At 38.0% G+C, this 24,667-nt stretch overlaps 1 protein-coding gene across 1 annotated transcript; it reads left to right on the top strand.

Annotated features, from left to right (window-relative positions):
* Positions 1-13,705: 13,705 nt before the first annotated feature.
* On the top strand, positions 13,706-22,964 carry LOC148872364 (protein RETICULATA-RELATED 4, chloroplastic-like). The gene is made up of 8 exons (XM_088969359.1): positions 13,706-14,585; positions 16,679-16,747; positions 19,175-19,306; positions 19,707-19,760; positions 19,875-19,919; positions 20,851-20,990; positions 22,545-22,670; positions 22,765-22,964. Exons 1-8 carry the CDS (start codon positions 14,052-14,054, stop codon positions 22,811-22,813), a joined length of 1,149 nt encoding a protein of 382 aa, XP_088825485.1. The 5' UTR covers positions 13,706-14,051; the 3' UTR covers positions 22,814-22,964.
* The last annotated feature ends 1,703 nt before the right edge of the window (positions 22,965-24,667 follow it).

Genomic DNA, 24,667 nt, shown 5'->3' with positions numbered 1-24,667 from the left:
ATGGGCCGTGCCGCCCTCCCCGATGAAAAATTTGGGGGTCGGTCTAACATGGCCCACGGCCCGGGCTGGCCCATGGGTCAAGCCTTGGGCCAGGTTGGGTCGTGCATCAGGCAAAAGCTATTTATTTAAAAAATGACAAAAAACTTAAAATTTTAATTTTATATGAATTGTGTATGAAATTGCTTATATGCAATAATTAAATAAATTAGTATAATAAAATAAAAAATATATTTATTTTATTAATATATTATATACTATATATTATTATATAATATTATATAACTATATATAAAATATATATAATATATATTAAATATATATATGGGCAGTGTCGTGTCGTGCTGGCACGTGGACCTAAAATCCAAGGCCCGGCATAGCCCGCATGGTCGTGCTGGGCCTGGCACGGTCTGTGGACCGTCGTGTTGGGCCGGTCCAAGTTCATGCCGAGCTGTAGGCGGCACGTCCCAATTTACACCTCTAGGAACAGTAAGAAGAAGGAGAGAAAAAATTCTTGCAATTGGAAAGCACAATGGTTTAAGGGCCCATTTTGGGCTTTCTAGATCTTTCACCAAACATATCTTTTAGGCGGTCTATATGGGGCCCATTTTGAAAAGCTACAAGCCACCATGTGAAAGCCCTCCCAAATGGGCACTAAATCATGATTGAACCATTTTTCGGTTTGGCTCAAGCCGCTTAATGGGTAAGTGATTCAAACATTTGGGTAAATGAGTCAACACCTAATGCCATCATTATAAAAAAAAAATCAAAAAAATTAAAAAACAAGGGGTTTTTATAGTACAGTCCACCCCTAAGGTGGAGCTAGGGGTGGACTGAATCCTGCCCATGGATTGATGCCAAATTTACGGGCAGGATGCGGTTTATAGGGGGGCTACTAGTAGACTAGGAGGGGATTGCAATTCAGATTTCTGAAGTGGATTGCAGTCCAGTTATCCCTAAAAGCAATATGATAAACCAACAATGAGTTTACATTGACGCCCCATTGCGTGCTCCCCAGAGGTGCCCCACATACACATCTCAGCATGCATTGAGAACATTTTCCATACTTGTCGTTGGGAGATGTTCCTAATACAAAGTTGGGATGTACTGTAGAGCACATATGCGAATTTACCAATAACCCAATGAACGGATCGGATGGATCAACTATTAAATCACATTGGACAACGGGTCATTGATTGAGTCAATGATTTCTTTTTTTCTTTTTTTGGTAATATAATGGGTTAGAGGTTGGCCCGAATTGAAATTTATGACCAGATCAGTGGCCTGACCGAATGATGGGTTGCAAACATTGGGGAAACTGTCGTGAGATCAAAGCCTGATTATGGTCAAGCTTTTCATGAGCTATTTGAGCTCAGTTCATGAAAAGCTCAACTTGGTTCGGTTTAAACTAAGCTTCTATATATATATATATATATATGTATACATATATACATATATATACATATAAAAATAATAAATATAAAATATTATATATAAAAAATAATATATAATATATATATATAATTTTTTATTTTCATAAAACATTTGACTCCCAATCAAATTTGAGCCGAGCCAAACTTGATCTTACGAGTTTTTAACTTGAACCAAACTCGAGTTCAAGTCTCTAATTTGAGTTTGAGCCTCATACTTTCTTGATAAGCCAAGTCCGAATAGCCGGCTTGGTTCAGTTTGAACCCACCCCTTTGGTGGGCAGGATGAAGAAATGGTTAAACACATTTTTATTTGTTTTTGCATGGGCTTAACTGGGCTTAACTACTTAAACTTTTGTTAAAATGTGATCACGGAAGAATCAAAGCAGCTAACTTTTTCTCGTCTACTTCAAGCGTTCTCATTGGGGCAATACCCACATGGGATACACAAAATTATTTCAAAAAAGTCCTTATTGGAGAGAGAGGATGCCCAACTCACTACCCTCCTACTGTAATACACTAATTAACTTCTATTAAAGATGGTTATTTGGGCCTTCCATTTTTTGATAAATAGTGTACATATATGATACTAAATAATTAATTAATTAGTCAAAAAGTAATTTTAAGGAGACATTTGGTTCGTTAATGACTTTATGATAAACTATTTATAAAAAAGTAACTTATCCCATAAGTAATTTATCATCAATTACAAGTAGGGGTCGTTTGATAAAAGTTAACGTACCCATCTGGTGTGTATTTTTGCACCGGCTATCGGTTGCTTAGAACTCCGGTAGTTTAGGCTTTGGTATTTTCTCATTTGGTTTAGAGAAAATCTAACTGTTGGAAGATTGTATACAGAAAAGATGCAAAAATTCTCATTTTGGATTGAATTCGGGAAACTCCAATTAAAGCTTTTGACTTTTTCATTTCATTTTTACATGAAAAAATATACAAAAAAAAAGTGCACATTCAACCAAGAATGTGTTTGGTTCCATTGGTGTTTATTGAGTAAATGTTTTGTTCTTGATGTGGCTACAAAATCGAGAAAAACAATTAATGAGGGCATTTATGACACATAGGCGCCATTAGGCACCACATCAGCAAAAGTGCCAATAAACACCTACCTGTTGGGGGAAGCTCCAAAATGAAGCTTCTTAAAATGGGAGAGGCACACAGAAATTTACAAACATCGATTCGTATGGATGCACATAATGAGGCCTTTGCTGATGGGGCGCTTATGTGGCAGCGTTTACTCAATAAACGTCCACAGAACCAAACACTCTACAAATGGTTTGTAGATTTTATTGCTTTTACCTTTTATAAAATAATAAAAAGGGTTCGACTATGACATGTGAAAGATATGATATCTGAAAAACTTCTGGCCAGTCAACTGGAATCATAAATGTGGTAGCCAATCAGGTGTTATTTATCAAAATTTATGGATGGGCTTTGATTGGTCAAAACTCTTCTTATACCATGTCTTTCCTGCATCATAGATTTCCCCTAATAAAAATACTTGGGCCTAACTTCAATTTTAAGCTTCAGCCATCAAGAACTCACAACTAAATGGTGCCAAAGGCATGATTGTATGGACTAACATGCCAAGCAAGTCCAAATCTGCCCCCCACAACGTCCACATCATCAGGAGATGTTTCCAATACACGATGGGGATGTGGTGTGAGACATTGTGGGGGGCTGATTTGGTTTCTAGGTTCACATAAAAAAATAACTATAATAATAATAACAACATGCAAATAGGTAAAGCCTTATGGACACGACAAACTTTTCCCCATGGTTTTCAAAACCGGACCGAACTAGATGGTCAGACTGGAAAACGGCTAACTGGTCAACCCCCCTAGGTCTGGCTTTACTAAAAACCAGAAATTGTAAAAAAACATTGAAAAGGTTATAAAACCACTGACCCAGGTAGTCGAACCGCTAAACCGTTGGACCCGAGCAATGGTTTGCGAGTTAGTATTTTGATTTTCAATGCTTTAGATAAATAAAACAAAAAATAAAATACCTATTATATCCCACTGAATCCCTTTAGCTTTAGGGTTAGAGTTTCTAACCCTTCCCGAGTTCCCTCCTCAGTCCTCTCAACCCTCACACCTTACCGACTGACCACCTGCGGCGACCATCACCTCCGGCATTTGACGACGACACACACCGACTGATGATGATCGGCAAGCTTGCAGCGGCGAAAAGACTCACCAGCACTTGTAGCGGCAAACGGCGAACTTGCAGCGGTTGTCCGAAAAATTTGCAACGGCACTCAACACTCGGCATTGGGCATTGACAAGCAAGCCCACTATCAACTTCTTGGAGCAACACTTGCAAGCTTGCAGTGGCAACTTGCCTGCGACCAAGTCCGACCGCCCAAGCCCACCGGCGGCGAACCTACCTCACACGTAAAAGTTTGTCCCATTCATTTTCTTTAGGAACACTAACTGAACTCTCCTCTTTCTTCTTAGAATTTTGTGCACAGACATCACTAGTTGTAGGAGGTACTTCAGCCCCTGTTTCTTATGTATTTTTTTTGGAAATTTTTTTATATTTGTTGGAAACTTTTTTGTATTTTTTTTCTATATTTTTTGTATTTTATTATTTTTATATTTAGATATTTTTATTTCTTCATATGTTGTTCTTTTTTATGTATTTTTTGTGTATTTTTTTAAAGTTCTACGTTATGGGTCCGCGCGTAGTATCTCGTCATGGGTCGGTCCATTGGGAGAGACTCCTATCTTCCCTTGCCCTTGCCCTTGCGTACATACCCTATTGTGGCAATCGCATGGGTGATTTGTCCAAGAGATCACCTGAACTCTCCTAATACCTTTCTTGGTTGAATACTGAATGCCTTTATTTCAATTCGTAGCTCCTTATGTAGGATATTACAGAAGGATGCCTGAGTATTTTAAGTTTTAACATGTAAATAAATATTAATTAGTTAACACATGTCAATACACGTGTGGATGCTTGAGCCAACTCAAGTATGTAAATTATCCTCCTAGGCAAGGCCTTATATATATAAAGACAAAGGCCTTCATTCTTATTGGCTAAGCAATGTGGAAAAACACTCAATGGTAGCACTTATAAAAGGATACGTAAGCTAAGCCAATCAACTCTAAGAATTATGTGAGGTCCATGGTTTTTTTTTTGTGTGTGTAGGCCAAAGCTTAACCAAGCCCAATTTACCTATGCAATATATATATATATATATTTTGCATAAATTATATAATATTATGTCATAGGCCCGAAAAGCCCGTAAGCTTGGCTTGGGCCCGTATAGGGCTAGGCCTGGGCTTGCAAACTAGGCTTGGGGTTAGGGGTGCCAACGGTATTCGAAAATCTCATTTCGAAATTGAGATTCGACATAATCGAATCAAATTTGGATAATTCGAATATCTAATTGGTCGAATTCAGATATCCTATTCATACCGAATAGATAATCGGATTCAAATTCGGACATGACTTGATTCGATTCAATAAATATCCGAATTCAACCGATTATTTAATTCTTATATATAATATATAGAATATTTAAATGACTTATAATATATATATATATATATATATATATATATAATAATTAAAGTATGTGAATAATTATATACTATATATAGATAAAATGTTTATTTTATATACTTATTAATTACTTAAAATAATTAATTAATCGAATTCAAATTGAATCGAATATTCGAATATTTAATCATATTTGAATTCGAATATTGCTAGATCTAATTCAAATTCAATACGTTTGCACCCCTACTTGGGATACAGGCTAGGCCCGGGTCTAGGTTAAAGCATTTATCATTAATGCTAAACCTGGCCTGACCCAGCTCATGATCACCCCTACGTGTGATATTATATATGGATGTCATGTGGCATTCAAATGTCGTAAACCGATAATATGAAGATGCCATGTGGTATCATAAATGAATGCCACGTGGAATTTGAATATGGGTCATTGACATATAGATACCATGTGGAATTTGAATATGAGTCATTGACATGTAGGTGCCACGTGGTGGCATATATGAATGCAAACAATGGTATTATATATCATGTGACAACATAGATGAATGTCATGTGGCATACAATAGCATTAATTATGTTTAGATGTCATGTGGTGGCATATATATTGGCGTGAGCTGTAAAACTAAGGGATATCCCTTAAATTCAGGGATAAATCTCATCCTAAGTTGTATGTAACTAGGAGAGGTAGAACCGGAATTTATGTAGAATTAGGAGATGTTTGTATACATATTTCTCAACCCCTGCAGAGGAAATAACAAGAAAAAACAGAGGAAGAGATTTTGAGTCTACTCGAGTTATCATGGTATCAGAGCATACTAATCCGTGATAAATTCGACGATATGATGCGAAATCTTGGTCACCGGCAGGAGATTCCACCCGTTGCTATTACCGCTGCAAATCCCTATCACTGCGAAATCTTGGTCATCGGAGGTGACCGCTGCTATCCCCGCCGCTGATTCTGATCACTGCGAAAATTTAGTCGCCAGGAGGGGACCGCTGCTATCACTGGCACAAATCCTGGTCGCCGCGAAATCCTGGTCATCGGGAGGTGACCATTGCTATCACCACTGCAAATCCTGGTCGCCGCAAAATCTTGGTCATCGGGAGGGGACCGCTGCCATCTCCGCTTGGTACAGGCTCCGATCATGCTAATCAGATGGGGGTGCCGGATTTTGCATAGTAGCTCCATCTTAGTTTAGAACTCTTCTTGAGACTATTGACAGAGAGAATCTTGTAGTTTGATGGCAATTGTTGTATGGTTGAGCCTTCCTTTGTAGACGTTCATCCCGACGCCTCCCGATTTCAACCCCGACAGTGGATCTATCCAGAACTATCGTGAACCCCAGGAGGTTGGCTACTATTACTGTGGTTGCAAGACTGATAGGTTCTACAACTGCTACAACCCGCTGATAATCATGTCTGATTCGGAAACCTCAGATCCGTTTGGTGAATTGACCACCAGAATGTCTGAACTTCTGCACAGACCGATCTCAACTACAGAACAATACTCTCCTTCAAGAGGAGAGAGTGTATATCTTCCTGGATGGCCTTGATGACAGACTAGATAAAATTCGGGCAGATGTACACCAAATGAATCCGTTTCCCACTATTGAACAGGCTTATGCACATGTTCGAAGAGAAGCTATCTGACAGAGGGTCTTGACAACCGGCAACCATATTGAAACTCCAGGAGCAGTTTTGGCCTCTAAAGGTGTTAGGATTGGGCAACCTATGCCCTCTTCAACGAGCTCTCTGCTTGCAAGCATCGAAAAATCTGGTACGTCCTCTAAATCTCAAGCATCTTCTAGTAGTACTAAATGCTCTCACTGTGGCAACTCAAAGCATACCCGGGAGAACTGCTTCAAGCTACATGGCTATCCCGACTGGTGGCATGAATTCCAAGCTCGGAAATGCCAAGAAAAGGCTGAAACTAGTGGTAAGGATGCAACAACTACAACAGAATCTCAACTCTCATTCGCACCACAGGGAGAAGTTCACCTCTCGGATTCAGGTAACAATCTTCCCAACAAGACCATTGACAACAAGGCATGGATACTTGACTCAGGAGCCACTGACCACATGACCTATGATGCTAATGACTTTTCAAAGACTTCACCACCAAGACGGACTACAATTGCCAATGCCAATGGGGCAATCTCTCAAGTCACAGGAGCAGGCACTGTGACCTTGTCACCTGCTATATCCTTGAAAAACACCTTGCTTGTTCCCTTGCTCTCCCACAAATTACTATCTGTTAGTCAATATCCTCTAATCTGAATTGTGTTGTGCTCATTTATCCCACTTTCTGTCTTCTTCAGGATATTCTCACCAAGGAGATAATTGGGCGTGGTACTAGGCGAGGGGGGCTCTACTACATGGATGATCTTAGCACAGGTCAAGCGCATCATACACATCATCAGGGTAACACCAAGGAACAACAGATTTGGATTTGGCATCGCCGGTTAGGACATCCATCATTCAGTTATATGAGATTTATTTCCAGAGTTATTTTCAAATATACAACCACATGTTTTTCAATGTAACACTTGCATCCTAGCTAAGAGTCATAGAACAATCTATCCCTTAAGTATGAATAAAAATCAAGTTTCATTTGCTTTGATTCACTCGGATGTGTGGGGGCCATCCCCGGTGATTACGGTCTCTAGATTCCGATGGTTTGTAATCTTTGTTGATGATTGCACTCGCATGACATGATTATATCTGCTGAAACATAAAGATGAAGTGCTGACTGTCTTTCAATCCTTCCATATAATGGTGAAGACTCAGTTCAAAGCACAGATTCAGGTACTCCGGTCTGATAACGGCGAGGAATACATGAATCAACGGTTCCAAAATTATATTCGGGTCCATGGATTACTTCATGAGACTTCCTGCCCTCAAACTCCACAGTAAAATGGCATTGCAGAAAGGAAGAACTGGCACATACTCGAAACTGCCTGCGCCTTACTACTTGGAGCACATGTACCTAACCGGCATTGGGCTGATGCTGTTACTACCACCGTGCACCTCCTTAACTAAATGCCCTCACGGGTCTTACAGTTTAAAACACCTTTACAAGCTCTTTCATCTTACGTCTCATTGCCCTCTGTTTTGATGATTCCACCTCGAGTTTTTGCCTGTGTGGCATTTGTGCATCTACATCCAAATCAATGTACAAAACTGGATCCACGGGCAGCTCGATGTATATTCTTGGGGTATGCACTACACCAGAAAGGGTACCGATGTTATGACCCAGTCACCCACCATACCTATGTTACAATGGATGTCACCTTCCTGGAATCTGAAACCTTCTACTCTCATTCTACAACCAATTCTTCCCTTTAGGGGGAGAGTCAGAGTGAAGAACAAAACTAGTCTTTACCCGACTGGCCGAATATGAGTGCTTCAACAGAAATGGTGGTAAGTGAAGCAACCGGTAAAGCACCTACAGAGACTACACCAGAAGTATCCACAGAGACCTCAACATCGGCATCGCCTTTACCAGTAGAAGAAGTAGAGAGCCCAACCTCCCCAGTACCGGAAAGCCCACCTCCTGAGGATATCTCGGAAGCACGTGAAAGCATCCCTAAGGTAACCTCCCCTACCACTCATTCAAGCTCTAATGATACTTCGGCTGGCTACACCTTACCTTTCAGGCATAGTCGTGGCAAACCGCCAAACAAATATTCTCTAGATATTGAGGATAGGAGGACAAAGTATCCAATTGCCAACTATGTATCTACAAAGAGACTCAGCAAACCTCTAAATTGTTTGTGCAAGAATTGTCCTCTAATCATATTCCCACTAGTGTCCAAGAAGCTTTGACAAACCCAAAATGGACTCGGGCCATACAAGAAGAGATGGAGGCACTATTGGAGAACAAGACATGGACCCTAGTCACCTTACCCGAAGGGAAAAGACCAATAGGGTGTAAATGGGTGTTTTCCGTCAAATACAAGGCAGACGGGGTAGTCGAGAGATACAAAGCAAGGCTGGTTGCAAAAGAATATACCCAGACACAGGGCATAGATTATCAAGAAACTTTCTCCCCAGTGGCCAAGCTAAATACGATTAGAGTCTTATTATCTCTTGCCGCAAATCTTGATTGGCCACTACACCAGTTCGATGTGAAGAACGCATTTCTCCATGGTGATCTTGAAGAAGAGGTATACATGGACATTCCACCTAGTTATACAGCGAACTCCAAGAACCAAGTTGTGTGTAAGCTACAGTGAGGATTATATGGACTAAAGCAATCTCCACGGGCATGGTTTGGGAGGTTCAGTCTTGCGATGAGAAAATATGGCTTCCAGCAAAGCAATTTAGATCATACACTATTCTTAAAGCACCAACGAGGAAAGGTGACAGCCCTAATAATATACGTAGATGACATGATTATCACAGGGAATGATTTGGGAGAAATAGCAACACTAAAGAAGCATTTGGCATCCGAGTTCGAGATGAAGAACTTAGGTGGGCTAAAGTACTTTCTAGGGATTGAACTTGCTAGATCAAAGGAAGGCATATTTCTGTTCCAATGGAAGTACACCTTGGACTTACTCTCTGAAGTGGGACAGTTGGAGTGCAAACCGGCAGACACACCTATCGTTCAGAACCATAGACTTGGAGAATACCCAGACCAAGTACCTACCAATAAGGACAGATACCAAAGACTGGAGGGAAAATTCATTTACCTTTCCCATACCCGCCCAGACATCGCCTACATCGTCAATATAGTGAGTCAGTTCATGCACTGCCCGAGCGAAGACCACATGAATGCTGTAATGCGGATTCTTCGATACTTGAAGTCCTCACTTGGAAAATGACTCATGTTCTCAAAGAATGATCATCTAAAGATAGAAGGATACACAGATGCTGACTGGGCCGGAAATGTCTCAGATAGAAAATCCACCTCGGGGTACTTTACATTCATCGGAGGAAATCTGGTCACATGGAGGAGTAAGAAACAGAAGGTCGTGGCCCTATCAAGTGCTGAAGCTGAGTTCCGGGGAATGGCTAAATGGCCGTGCGAGCTACTCTGGCTGAGAAGACTAATGACTGAAATTGGTTTTCCCCCAACCTCTACAATGGACCTATTCTGCGACAACAAAGCTGCCATTAACATCTCTCAGAGTCCCGTCCAACATGATTGAACAAAGCATGTGGAGGTGGACCGGCATTTCATCAAACAAAATGTCGAAGACAAAACCATTCGATTTTCTTTTGTCAAATCTGAAGACCAGTTGGCAGATATACTTACAAAGGCTGTATCCAGTAAAAACTTCTACAACTCACTTGGTAAGTTGGGCATCCAAGATCTGTACGCACCAACGTGAAGGGGAGTATTGGTGTGAGCTGTAAAACTAAGGGATATCCCTTAAATTCAGGGATAAATCTCATCCTAAGTTGTATGTAACTAGGAGAGGTAGAACCGAAATTTATGTAGAATTAGGAGATGTTTGTATATATATTTTTCAACCCCTACAGAGGAAATAACAAGAAAAAACAGAGGAAGAGATTTTGAGTCTACTCGAGTTATCAATATATATGCCACATGAAATCATATATGGATGCCACAGGGCATTTGAATGCAATGACATGTGGATGCTATGTGGCACCTAAAGGTAAGTTAACGATACTATATGTCACCTGTCACTTAATACATTAATATACCAATACTTCCACATGACATTTGTATATGCTACTAAAAAAAACTACATGGTAGCATATAATTATCATATAGTGGGATGTACAAACATCAACGTGTGGTTGATGCACATGTTTTATAAAGTATAAAGTATGTGAGAAGACTAAACTTCATACTTTTGGTGTTTTTTATATTTTTACTTCATGTTTTTAAAAATAAGAACACAACCCAAACAAATGCATTCCCATACTTTTTGTACTTTCATACTTTTGAAAGTATGAAAAGTACTTTCAAAAGTACCGTCAAACAGGGCTAAAGGTAAAACACAAAGCATAAATTGGGGCCTTTGCTTTTGAGCTTTGAAAACATAAATCCTAAAGGCTGAAGCTTATACAACCTTAATTGTTACCAAACCACAGTTAAGTCTCTCAGCCTAATATACTTGCACTTATCAAAGCTATTTCATATGTGGGAAATTAAACATGGTTTTATCTCCTACGGTTAGTTGATATAAACGTAACTGTCACTTATCTTTAGCAAACCAAACGCCCCCTAAAAGACCCCTAACACTATTGACTTTCACATGCCTATATAAGGATAGCATGACTAAGGTTACTCAAAAACTCAATTCTAATCGGACCCCATTTTCATTTGCCAAACCAAACCAACTTACTTTCTAGGAAAAAAAAAATCCCACCAACCAACTTAAATCAATCTATTGAAGGGAAAAAAAAATAAAAACTTAAAATCAATATAGATTTTAAACCAGCACGGCCCAAGTTGCACCCATTTTTGTCCTTAATTGTTGACTCGTATGAATCCAGTCAGTGATTCTGCTGCTTACAATCCACAATATCAATTATTGAAAAGAGACCATCCAATTGAATGTTGCATTTGTATTGTGTGGTTTGGAAGCCAGTTTGGGTCCAATTATCATTCTTGTCTCGAACGTATTTGACTTCTTTTTTTGTTAGGTGGTGGTGGGTCCTATTTGGGCTGGCAGCTGTCTTTAGACTCTTTTTGACCTACTAGGCCTAGGTTCGATTTTCCTTAATTTTCATTTTGCTTTAAATTATGTAGCTTAGTCTAATATTGAATGTAGAACTTCAAAATCACATCATTCTCTTTTCTTTGTATTGCAAATTTCATTTACACTATTGTAAATATAGGGGAATGCAAAAATGCAGAGCGTAAAATATGGGTGAACAATGGGTAGGCTAAATGTAACCAACTTCAAACCGTCCCTACCAATATGTTATTGGGTACAGTCTGGTTTCAAATTCTTGGAACTGATCTCCCACCTAGGTCGATTCTAGAGTCAAGGCCTCAAGGGGTTTATCCTTCCCAGACTGAATCGGAGAGCCGGCCTTGGAACTAAACTTGTTTTTGAAATAAATTCCAGAATATTTTGAGTTGCGAAGATTTGAAGCCAAGAACTCATAGTTATGTTGACTATGGTCTCACTTGACCATTTGCGTAAATACTTTGATCAATTTTCTTCACTCTCACATTTAAATGTACATAATAAATAATGTAAAAGATAATATTTATAAGATTTATTCCTTTTTTAGGGGGTAAAAGAAATAACAAGTTCCACAGTAGACCATAGAAACTGTGGAGGCCAAAACTAACCCTAGATTTGATGTTGGAATCCAGGTTCTGCCTTGGAACAAATCAATTGAACCAACCCATACTCACCCCTAGTGTGAACTTCTGCTTCAGATTTGAGGTTGTCTTGCTTGTTTATGAGAAGTAAAATAACTTGGCCTACATTTTTCATACAAAAGAAAATGGAGCCAGAGAAGTTTATTTATTTGAGTTTTTTATTTTATTTTTATATTTTTGTAATGTAGGGCATGGTTCAAAGTCTCTCTCTCTCTCTCATTTTCATGGGGCTACACAAACCAGGGGGTTAACCCATCCCTCATCCCCTTAACCTTCTCAAACCTTGGGTGGCAACAAGATTTGGTCCCAAATCTTTTCTTCAATGAGTTCGAGATCCCACCAACAGAGCCATCGTCAATTGGTTTAAAGTATCAATACACCCAATATGCACTTTTGGAGAGGATGCATTTCTAGAGAGCGCAAATTAGAAAAAAAAAGTGTAAATTTTGCATGAGTGCAGAACATAATAACAAATTAATGAATGTGAAACCAAATCAGGTACAAAAATTGTATGTTCAGATTTGCACCACAAACAAATATAGGCAACAAGGGGAAAATATATGCAATAAAATGGGGCAAAAAAAACGAGTCCACAAAGACCAGAAAATGGGGACCAGCAACATGAGGCCTAAGAAGACCAGAAAATAGGGCCAAAAAAAGGTCCATAAAGTCTGCAAAATAGGGCCAGAAAAGCATGAGAACCACAAGTTGATTATTCAAAGAGAATCAAGAAGAGGACGTGACATAATCGACCATGAACTTAGGCCTGTACAAAAGTGATTGAATTGGATCTATTCACCTTGAAATTGTTGGAATGGAAGCTTAGGATGAAACCACTATATTGGAATCTTTATTAGGGAATCCTAGTCCTAGAGGCTTGGACCCATGTCCAGAACAATATCCCAATCCAACGATGACCAATTATATATTCCCTATGAAACTGCTCGTACCAAAGGATTCCCAACAGCTCCTTCATTGAAAGTTGGGGCGGCTTTTCTCCTTCTCGACCCGATCGGTCCGGATACCCACCGGGACGGGGAAAATTGCCATCGAGAAGAAGGAATCAGGCGCTTTTTTGAAAAGTTGGAGGTCTAAACTCTAAACGGATTCTGATAGGATCCGAATTGTGATTCTGGTTCTAGGTATCTTCGACGTCATTTCCTGCCTGGTTCCCATAGGTATCTTCGACGTCATTTCATGCCCAATCAGAATCGTGCCGTTAACCTGGGATACCATGAAATCAGGTATTTAAATCCAACGGCTTGAGTTTCACGACAAAATACCATGAATGTTACTCCGCATGTAACATCACTTCATCCCCCCCTTTTTATTCGTTGCCTTATTCAAATTTGCCACGTGTCAATCTCTCTCTTCCTTTTTTGTTTTCTCCGGTGTCAAAATTGAAAATTCCTTCCATTTTTATCGGAAAACCAGAATTGTACTTAATCTTCCTCAAACCGACCCCCATTGGTAGGACTATTAGATTACAATCGTTGGATTGGATCCTTTTCTCATGATTTCATAGAATTAGACTTTGGGTCTGGTACTGACTAATAGATTACATTCTGGACGTCGGAAATGGATATCTTATTAGCCCTCCGGATCAAAGATTCCAATCCAACTTGTAATGGGCGGTTTTGCTTTAGTTTTTTACTTCTCTCTTTCTCAACCACCGAAGTCTACCACCTCTCTCTCTATCTCTTTCTCTCTCACACACACACAGTTCGAGACTGAGTGAGTGGAAGGAAGAAGAGAAGCAACGAACAAAATCGCGAATGGCGATCGCCGCCACGTTCAATCCGTCGACACGCTATATCGGTTTCTTAAAGCTCAATTACCAGTGTTCATCCTACGCCTCTCCTTTTATTGCCTGTCCCATCGCCACCACCGCATCCGTCTCCAGCTTCCCGCTGACATGGAAGGCGAAGCGGAGTCGGAAGCCTATGGTTGTACTCATCTCGTCCGGTGACGGTACCGGTGGTCGAAATGGCGGGATCTATGGTGGCGGTGGTGGCGGAGGAGGTGGTCATGGCGGAGGAGGAGGAGATGCCGGAGACAAGAACAAAACAGAGGCGCTTCTGGCGCTGGCGGAAATTGGGAGGTCTTTAGATAGTATTCCCTCGGATCTGGCAGCGGCAATTGACGCTGGAAGGATTCCGGGGGAGATTGTATACCGTTTCTTTGAGTTGGAGAAGTCGCCGGTTTTCCGGTGGTTGCTTAAGTTTGGGGGATTTAAGGAACGATTGTTGGCCGATGACCTCTTCTTGGCTAAGGTCTCCATGGAATGCGGCGTTGGCATTTTCACTAAGGTCTTCCTCTTCTTCTTTGTTCTTTTCTCTCATGTTTTTTTTCCTAACTGTTTGATTGACCATAAATGTTTCTCATCATGGCTCCGTGTAATGATCTTTTGTAACAGTAATGTGTCCGATGCTACCCTGTTTGAAATGATCTATTTTTTCAGGATTGAAGTAGATCTCTGATTATTTTATCTTTTCGGCTTTTGAATTTCTCGTTATTTTCTGAAAATACCAGCTTGGGCTTCTAAGTGCGTCATTCTCATCGAGAATATCTTTGATTGGTTTAGTGTATGCTTGATTAGATAGAAGTCTTTCAGTTGAACTGTAAAAAGGGGAATAAGAAGATTTATCTAGCCAGGGAACTTGAGGTTGCTTAGTGAATCTGCTAGTAATTGACAGTTTAAAATATTGCATTGATACTGGAATAGGTGTTGTATTTAATCTTTCATTTTTCTCATAATCAGGGCCACCTCTTAACTATCATGAATCTATACCAATAAATGTGGTTTGGCAAATTATTCAACATTGTTTTTGCATAAGGTAGAAAGCTTGACTGGTTTTTTAACAATAACAAAGCAGTTGAGATTTCAAGAATAGTAGGATAATTTTATTTTCAGTATCAAAGTGAGGATGTTTTAAGTGGATTGCCATGTGATTCATATCAGAAGATAAAACTACTAAGTATAAAATATGAAAAATTATATCATCGGGTAAATTTACAAGGTTATAGACCTTTGTTAATTGATGGTGCACATTTTGTTATCATGATTAGACAGATTAAGCAATTGTTTTTGGTGGAATCTCAATGGACTGCAATGACATTTATTTAACAAATGTTACATCCTCTTCCTGGTTGCATCTTGGTATCTTGGTCAATGATGCAAATAGAAAACGACACTTGCAGCAATTGCTAATATGGATGAAATTTATTTTACTTGGTCCTTGTTGGTTCATTAAACATGATAACTTTGTTTTTGCCTTGGTAGTATCTAACCGTTGCATTAGAAGGACTTACATTGCAGTCTTGATGTTTTCTTATTATATATAAAGGGGAATGGATCCTCTAATTGGATCTTTAGAAGGCTTATCAGGCATCAACAAATGAATCTTCCATGTTGAAAATTGGCCCAAAATGGCCCCAAACATTCCTCCTTTTACCTTGTATTAACTTTAATTTGAGTCCCAAAATCTCTACAACATGGTCAGAACAAGTTCCTCTTTTTGAACAAGTTTACTGCCTAAAAAAACAATTCAACAGCCAATGGTTTGTGTAAGAAACACTAACGAAAAATGGGATACAGGTAACAGGGCTGATGTTGATTAGAAGTTTGAACTAGATGGGCAATCCTGAAGGTCCCCTACTTGTTGACATTACACCTTCCACATGGCAGAATTATGACAGGTCGTGTAGGGAGCCATATTTGACCCAATTAGGAAGCCTTGTGTAAATATGTATGTGCAGGTCAGAAGTGTCATGAGTATGCTTATGTTTATTATGATTCAACTTAGTCAACATGCTTACTAAAATGGTAAACTTTTTAGGCAGATTTCAGCCAAGTGTCACGAGCATGCTTATGCTTCCTTAACTTTTGGCCAATCTTCAGTTATCTGTGACTGAGCTCATATCACAAGTTTGTGAGTATCCTAAGCAGTGTTAAGTCACTTATTTTTTTCATTACTTAGGTTCAGATCCTTTTTAGGTTCAAAAGCTTTACTGGTTGTCATGTTTCAATGGTACTAAATTTTGTTTCCAAGACACCTAATGCTTTCTCCTTTTAATTTAGACTTAGCCTATTTGTTTTCAACTGTGAACGTTTTTACTGATTGTGCTCCAATCTGCTAAAGAGCTTGCACAAAGATTAGTAGGTCTAGATTATCTTGGTTATTTTCCTGGTATATTTTTCAGCTCTATACATTTTTAATGTAGCGTAAAGCATACTTCATAATATCATTTTTAGTTAGAATCTCCGTGTGTTCTTTGTCTGAGTTTTCTTTCCTTTTATGGTTTTTTATTCTTTAAGTTTCTGTAATTATTTTATAGTGGCAGTAAATCTTCTAGTACTTCTAGATGTAAAATATTAATCTGTTTGTGTTATGCTTTTCAGACTGCTGCAGAGTATGAACGGCGTAGGGAGAAATTTGTCAAGGAGCTGGATTTTGTTTTTGCTGATGTGGTATTGACAGGAAAATGCATTATTGATTTAATTCTTATCTGGTTATGTGTTGCTGTGGACACACTGCAAAGTAGTAGAGGAACATATCCTTGTATAGTAGAGAACCATAATACTATATACAATTATAATATTAAGCTAGGTGAAAAGGTTAGAAAGTATTTTTGGGTTGAAAATCTAGAGTTTGCTTTGATTGGTAGAACAGACGGTTGATGATTGAACCTTTGATTTAGATGCTTGTGTTTTCAAATTTTCTATCTATACATTTGTATTCCTAACACAATATACTAATTCTATTATCATAGCTCCAAGTGAGCAGAATTTTCTGTGATTTAGATTGGTTTATGGTTAATCTGGTCATTTGCTTTGGAGGTGTCAAATATGGTTTCCTTTTATTATATAAATATTGAGAATCACTTATTCATTGTGTAATATGGGAGTTCAGGAATAAGAAGAAAGATTTTTGGACATGCACTTCATATATTGGGATTTTTAGGAAGCACTGATTTGGTTTGAAGAATTAAAATTTGATGACTGGGATCCTAACTGAAGGTGACTGAACCACATGCTGCCATCCCCTCAAAACATCATTGACAGATATTTTGGTGGCTGTTGGTGGCATATCTAAGAATTTCTATATGCCATAAGGACTCTGCAAGAACTCAATTACCAGCTGTTCTGCATGAGTTAAGATTGGCCAAACTCTTAATTACATAGATGTAATGGTGGAACAGGACTTAATGTTGGTTCCTGGCTGGTTCAAAAATTGTAATCCTGGGTCCTGGATATATAGACACAAGATGATAGAAATAACACAGTTAGGGATTTGAGGATAACATTTATATAAACCCAGGAAATGTCCAATAGCCTAAACAATGGCTAGGCAAGGGATGATAAGTAGCATGTGTTAGGGGGTCATCTCCCAGAGGGGAGAAATGAAATAAACTAAAAATGATTGAAACAAGGGGTTAGGTAGCTGCAGGGCTAGCTTAATGCTTAATTTGCTTGACACTTATTAGTTATTAGTAGTTGATATTGGGTAGTTGGTTGTGAACTGGGCAATAGCACATTCAGAAGATTGGGTGGCATTAGATTTGAATCAGCATAAGAAATCGTCAATCAAATGATTTGGAGGAGGCTTTTATTGTTCGTTTTGTCTTCAGAGTTGCAAGCCCTAGATGTTCTTAATTATGGTTCAGTCTATTAATGGGTTTTGCATGTTGGTGGGTTGGAGTCTATGGAGTCCCTATCCATGTGTGGTTTAGACCCATCTTTATTGAGAACTTGAGATAGGTAGTAATTCTTTGAGGCTTTGAGCAGATTTTTGGAGGTGGATGAGAATAACCTCCCATGGAAGAAGTAAGATGCTGCTGCATTCTGATTTAGAAAGCAGCTTTAATCTCATACTTAAAATTCATGGATCTGGAAATCTTTGGGGAGGTTCATATGTTTTGCATCTTTGTTGAAGGAGGGTTTGGGGTCATGTTAACTTTGCTAGATCTCTAGCTTGTTGACAAGCAGAGATTTTGACAAATCTTGCCAACAAGAGGGAACGCCCTTTACCCTAGAAAAATGGAGAGATTCCAGAGATTTTGACAAATCTTGCCAACATTACGAAACCATGCTCTATAATTCCAAGGAGATACAGGAAAAAGTCCTAATTAAAGTATGACTTTTCATCATCATCATGATCTAAGCTTTGTCTCAACTATATTTGGTCGGCTATATGAACCCTTTTACATCATTGGATTGAAGGCTCAAATTCCAACTGATACTTGCTATCAAAGGCAAAGGTTAGTATTGGATTCAAAAGACCTTAGTAACAATGGGTCACTTAAAAGTTAAAATTTTCAACTGACACACTATACCAAACCAATGGATTAGTTTTGGCACCCTAAGGGATCAAGCCACAAGAAAGTTACAGACCTACAATCTTTTCCAAAAAGAAAAAAATATATATAGTTTATTCAGTAAGACTCTTACCAATTTGTGATTCATCAAACTAATTAAAACCCATTTATTTCAACAACTATAAGCTACAAACAATAAAAAGAAACCAACCGGAAATTAGGAAATTTAAAATTTATGAATCTATCACTGAGATTGAGAAATTTTGAGAAACATGTCTCTCCTGTAGTTATTTCCTGTGTTTGCATCATCTGAGGATATAGAGTACAGGTACAATAAACTTATTAACATGGGATATAAATACAAAATTTGTAAAACGAAGAGGAATTATTTACAAATTATCCAAAACATTGGGGTATAATTGCAACACAAAAGCCCTAAATAAATTTCTGGTTTTACTGACAAGTTCAAACCACGTTAATCAAAGTGGATTATTTGTTTATCTCACTTCTTTTTTTTTTTGTTATTGATTCGAAAAAAAACACTGAATTGTTTATCTTGCTAATGCATTTTATTTCTTAGGTAATGGCCATAATTGCAGATTTTATGCTTGTTTGGCTTCCTGCTCCTACAGTTTCTCTTCGGCCACCTCTTGCAGTCAGTGCTGGATCTATTGCAAAGTTCTTCCACAATTGTCCTGATAATGCCTTTCAGGTTACTGTTAACTTGTTAAATAATTGAATTAGTATTTTTTGTTTTTTTTTTTTTTGTTTTAAGAAAAGGAAGTATAAGATTTGTGTTAATCAAATCTGCGGAACTTATCATGCTTTAATTATAGAAAAGAAAATCAGAATACAAAAAGAACTGTATAATCTTCCCTTGAACAATTCATGCCTAGCCGTCCAAGACAAAAGCGTCCCTAAAACTTTCTTAAAAATCGTGGTACCCTCTAGGAATTTGTTTTCAAAGAGATGAGCATTTCTTTCGCCCCAAGTGGTCCACACCACTGCATCTGGAACCATATTCCACGGCATCTTCTGCTCTAGAAATTGAAGTAGTAGTTTTTTTTCTCTATAATACAGTTACTTATTTAGCCTTGGAATCCTGTCTGCAGGTAGCGTTGGCTGGAACATCCTACTCATTTTTACAGAGAATAGGAGCCATAGTGGTAATGTTGACAGATCATTTTATTTTATTTTATTTTCCTTTCTGCTTTAATGAATAAGATAGCAAATGCATTTGGAAATATAGTGCATTTTCTTATATTGGGTCTTTTATGCAGCGTAATGGGGCCAAGCTTTTTGCAGTTGGAACCAGTGCATCTCTGGTAAGCCAGTCTACTATTTTCTGTCTGGATCTAGAAGTAAAAGAAACCAGGAAAGTAAAAAAATGAAATAATGAAAACAAAGATAAATAAGGCCATTACCCAATTTTGGTTCTGGCTATCCAGGGTTTTGGGAGGGTTGGACTGGATATGGAGCTAATCTTTAGCATTTGAAAAATGGAAGATTGGGAGAAAAATTGGCAAATAACAAGCCTGTGAAAGTAAACTTTGTTTTTTGATTTTGCCATTCTTTCGAATGATTATCCTAGGGTTCATCATATTTCTGCACTATATTTGTCATGTACTCGCTTATACGTTGCTAGAATGTTCATTTGTTCATTTTGGAGTTACTGCCTAGAAGGCTAAAATGCACCCTTCAACCACTCGCTGATAGGGCAAGCATTATCAAATTAAGACCTGATATTTATGCCTCTGTTGCATATTCTCTAGAGAGATTTCATCCAAGTGACACATTAGGTCATCAGGTAAGTCGCTGTGCGCAGCCAAGATTTTTTGTTCAATGGGAAAGGATATGGCTCGTCTAAGTAAACGATAAAAAAATCTTGTCTATTGCAAAGGCTCCAAGTTTTAGAAAGACTTGGGAGTTCCTATTTTTGAAATAATTGCAGAATTATTTTAAAGATCCTTTTTTGTCATATTGATAAAAAATATTCTTTTTCATAAGTAATAAAAAAATTATTAAATTATAAATTAATTATGGGATGTATACCACCCTATATGCCCAAAACAGTCTGCCAATTGCGAATAGTTGTCACCTTTTCATTTTCATATTCAATTTTATATGTTCGGTTACAAAAATTTGCTATCACTTTTATCTCTTCATATTTTATATGTTGAAACGTCAAAATGTATTCTTTGTGCAAATGGGGAATGGGATAAATAATGGAAAGTTGGAAACCATTTTTTTTTTCAGGTTGGAACAGGTATAACAAATGCCTTGATAAATGCAAGAAAGGCAATTGACAAGTCTTTTGCTGGCGAAGCTGAGGATGTCCCTATATTATCAACTAGTGTTGCCTATGGTGTCTATATGGCTGTTTCTAGCAACCTTAGGTATGGTTCACGCCAATTTGTTGGCTTTATTTTGGCAACAATACTATGCAACCCTTGCTCTCTGTTTTTCTTTAGCTTCTATCGCTATACCTTTTACTTCGTGTTTATTATGCATTTTTTGAATGATTACTTGGCGTTTATCACCGAATGTCATTTCTTGAAACCTTAGGCATGTTTCACACCAATTTGTTGGCGTTATTTGAGCTACTTCACCATGCAATCCTTTCTCTCTGTTTTTCTTTAACTTCTGTAATTATACCTTTTACGTGGTGTTTATTGTGCATATTTTGATTGGTTACTTGGTGTTTATCACTAAATGTCTTTTCTTCCTTCTAATTTGGCATCATCCTCTAAACCTTTCTGCCTTGTTGTAGCATCAAATCATGGATATCAATGTGATGCTACACTCACCATGAGACAAGATAAAAACCCCTTGATTTTTCAATATACTTTTAGGATGGTTGTTACTTTGCAAGAGGATTTGTTTTGTGTGCCGTTATTGTTAGAAAAAAAGAAAGAAAAAAGGAAAGAGGATTTATGTCGTGCCAATGAAGACTATCCATGTACATCTGGATTAGCTGGGCTAGTAAATAATGTAGCTCTTCACCCGGACAGCCTGGCACAAACATGTAGATAAAATGACATACCACCTGGATGTGGATAAGCATCAGTTACAGATAGGGTATTGTTGGATGTTATTCCAAGTATAGATATGGTAATGATCATGGTTTTTAAAACCAGATCGGATCAGATGGTCAGATCAGAAAAACTGGGAACCGGTCAGGTGATCAGTTCCGTTTTATTGTGGAACTGTTATTTTGTCAAAAACCGTTTAACAGTTTGGTCATTTTTATTTTTTTTAATTTTTTTAATTTTTTGTCAGAATAGACTGTCTGTTCAGTTCAAATGATTGGACTGTTCGACCCGGGAACCGGAGCCTGACCAGTTCGTTGTCTGATTCGATTTTAAAAACCTTGGTTATGAAGGACTTCTAAATTATAGTCTTATGGTTGATTTTCCTGTAGTTCAAAAATTCTCTTTCTACAATAGATTGTTTAGTTTAGTCTAACATGGAACGTCAATATTAGTTATAAATTCTGATATGTGAGACCAGTTTACTTCCACAGTTCCGCTACAGATAGCCTCTAATGTAATTTGGACATAAATGTATTGAGATTTTCTGGATCTGTAGTCTCCAGTATCTAACAATATGTCCAACTTTCACTTTTAGGTTATTTAGCCTAACCTAGGACTTACATCCAGAAGCTTATACGAAGTACAAAACTATATTGTTTCATAGCCATTTACTTCATTAGCTTCTGTAAGTTCAATATGGAGCACAAACTCAGAATTTTCATAGCTGAATCTGGGAGGGTTTGAATCCCTGCCAGGATCATGCACCAGATACGCTGCATGTTGACCATGGGAAATTGGAACGGTGGGGATTCCATATCCTCTTGGACAAAAAATTGCCAATTATAATTTATAATGGACTGATGGTTGAATACACTTGCGGTTCATTGCGTTAATGATAATTTATTTAATGTTCAACAGGTACCAAGTACTGGCTGGTGTTATTGAACAACGAATTTTGGAACCCATTTTACACCATCAAAAGCTTATATTGAGTGCAATCTGCTTTGCTGTCCGGACAGGCAACACATTCTTGGGGTCATTGCTGTAAGAGTTTTGAGCTAACTTTTGGAATTTCATCATGGCAAATCTATAGTTTTCCTTTCTGCAGCTCTCATAACAGAATGTTTCGTTTGGACAGGTGGGTGGATTATGCTCGTTGGGTAGGAATTCAAAAAATTCGAGAGTAAAAAGAAACAAAACATGAAGCATAGATCGCATTGCTTTGCGTCATTATTTAAGCTTGCAATTTTCGTTTCTTTTATTTTTTCTTTTTCTCCATTTGATGTTGGCTATTGCTGAAATTTAATAAGAGGTAAAGGGAAAAATATCTTCCATGCATCTAAATTTCATAAAGAAAATGATACACTATGCTTCTAGCTTTGAGCATTTAATTGTTGCATAAATTAGGTCAAAGGAATAAATCTTTGGGTCATGGATATTGGAAGAATTTCCATCTTTAAAAATACTTGAAATCTGCATTGAGAAGAGGGAAAAAATCATTTGAATCAAGAGTAGGAGGAAGAATGCTTTTTTTTTTTTTTTTTAATTTAGCTCTTCAACAGTAGAACTTGGTGTTTAAAATGCAATGACATATTGATTTGTTATGGGATTTGTGGTGTTTTTGCTTGCATTGGCAGATTCAGAAATCGTTTAAAAAAAGAACTATTTTAAATGGTTTTGAGTAAGAAAGTTCTATAAGATGGATCTATATTTATTAAACCATTGATTCACCAATGACTTGTCTAGAGCTGTCAATGGATTGGATCAGGTTCGGGACAAGGTGTACCAGTCCCAAACTGATTACAAATTGGTTCCATATGATTAGAGGTGTAAATTGGGCCATGCCGCCCTGGCTCGACATGGCCCGGACTGACTTTGGACCATCCTAGCATAATGGCACGTGGGCTATGCCAGGCCCAACACGATGGTTTGTGCCATGCTGGGCCTAAGATTTTAGGTCCGTGGGCTGGGCTGTGCTGCCCGTGGCCCACGTACTGGCATGACCTAGCTCGCAACCTGGCCCGACACGGCCCAGCATGGCCCATATATACTATTTATATATAATATATAATATATTATATAAATTATAATTATATAATAATATATAGTATATAATAAATTAAGAAAATAAACAATTCTTTTCTATTTTATTATACTAATGTATTTAATTGTTATATATATAACCAATTGTATACATCAAAATTCATATAAAATTAAAATTTTAAGTTATTTTTTCAAAATTTTAAATAAATAGGCAAAAATAACTTTGGCCCGGTACATGGCCTAGCTTGGGCCAAGGCTTGGCCCATGGGCCAGCTCGGCCCATGGAATGGCATGAGTTTGCATGGGCTGACCCCCAAATTATTCACTGGGGAGGGTGGCATGGCCCACACTTTGCATGGGCCGTGTTGTGTCGGCCTGACACGACCCACTTTACACCTCTACATATGATAGACATGGAATTGATACAATTATTAATCAGGACAATTGGGCTTGAATTGGTTTGGAATATAGCAAGAACTGATCCAAACCCAATTAGTTGATAATTTAGTTTACAATGAAACAAATAAAATAAATCATTTAAAAGATTGCCTTGGTAAATTTAAATTTAATTTTTTGGTACTTTAAAAATTAAACAAATAAAATATAGAAAAATTTATTAAGTAATACTCCAACCCACCTGATTGCCTCTAAGGCAAAAACTTTAGCCCATGATAGGTTTTATTGGGATAATTAGATATTTTGTAGTCATGGTTTTAAAAACGACCCATAAATGAAACCATTCTGGCCACCGGTTTCTGGGTTGATGGTTCGACTATCCAATTTGAACGAACGACCCATTTTGACAACAAAATTAAAAAAAAAGTAATTAAAAATAAAAAACAGCCAAAACCATTGAAGGGGTTGACGAGTTGATGGTTCGACTGTTTGGGTCAATGGGTTGTTGACCAATTCAACGGTTTTTGGCCAAGGACCAGATTTGGGGTAAAATGAAATTGGTTGCCTAGATGGTTCCTAGGCCGAACGGTCTAACCGTCCGG

Source organism: Nelumbo lutea, chromosome 2, assembly GCF_056320005.1.
Source record: "Nelumbo lutea isolate HS-2025 chromosome 2, American lotus-T2T, whole genome shotgun sequence".
Classification (NCBI taxonomy): domain Eukaryota; kingdom Viridiplantae; phylum Streptophyta; class Magnoliopsida; order Proteales; family Nelumbonaceae; genus Nelumbo; species Nelumbo lutea.
Note: the sequence above shows the minus strand (reverse complement) of the source record. Positions and strands in the feature narration are given on the sequence as shown.

Excerpts from the sequence above, each read along its gene's own strand:
- LOC148872364 (XM_088969359.1), top strand. The coding sequence starts at position 14,052 with ATGGCGATCGCCGCCACGTTCAATCCGTCGACACGCTATATCGGTTTC. Across the intron at positions 19,920-20,850 it reads TTGGAACCAGTGCATCTCTG|GTTGGAACAGGTATAACAAA; the intron begins GTAAGCCAGTCT and ends TTTTTTTTTCAG. Across the intron at positions 20,991-22,544 it reads GCTGTTTCTAGCAACCTTAG|GTACCAAGTACTGGCTGGTG; the intron begins GTATGGTTCACG and ends AATGTTCAACAG.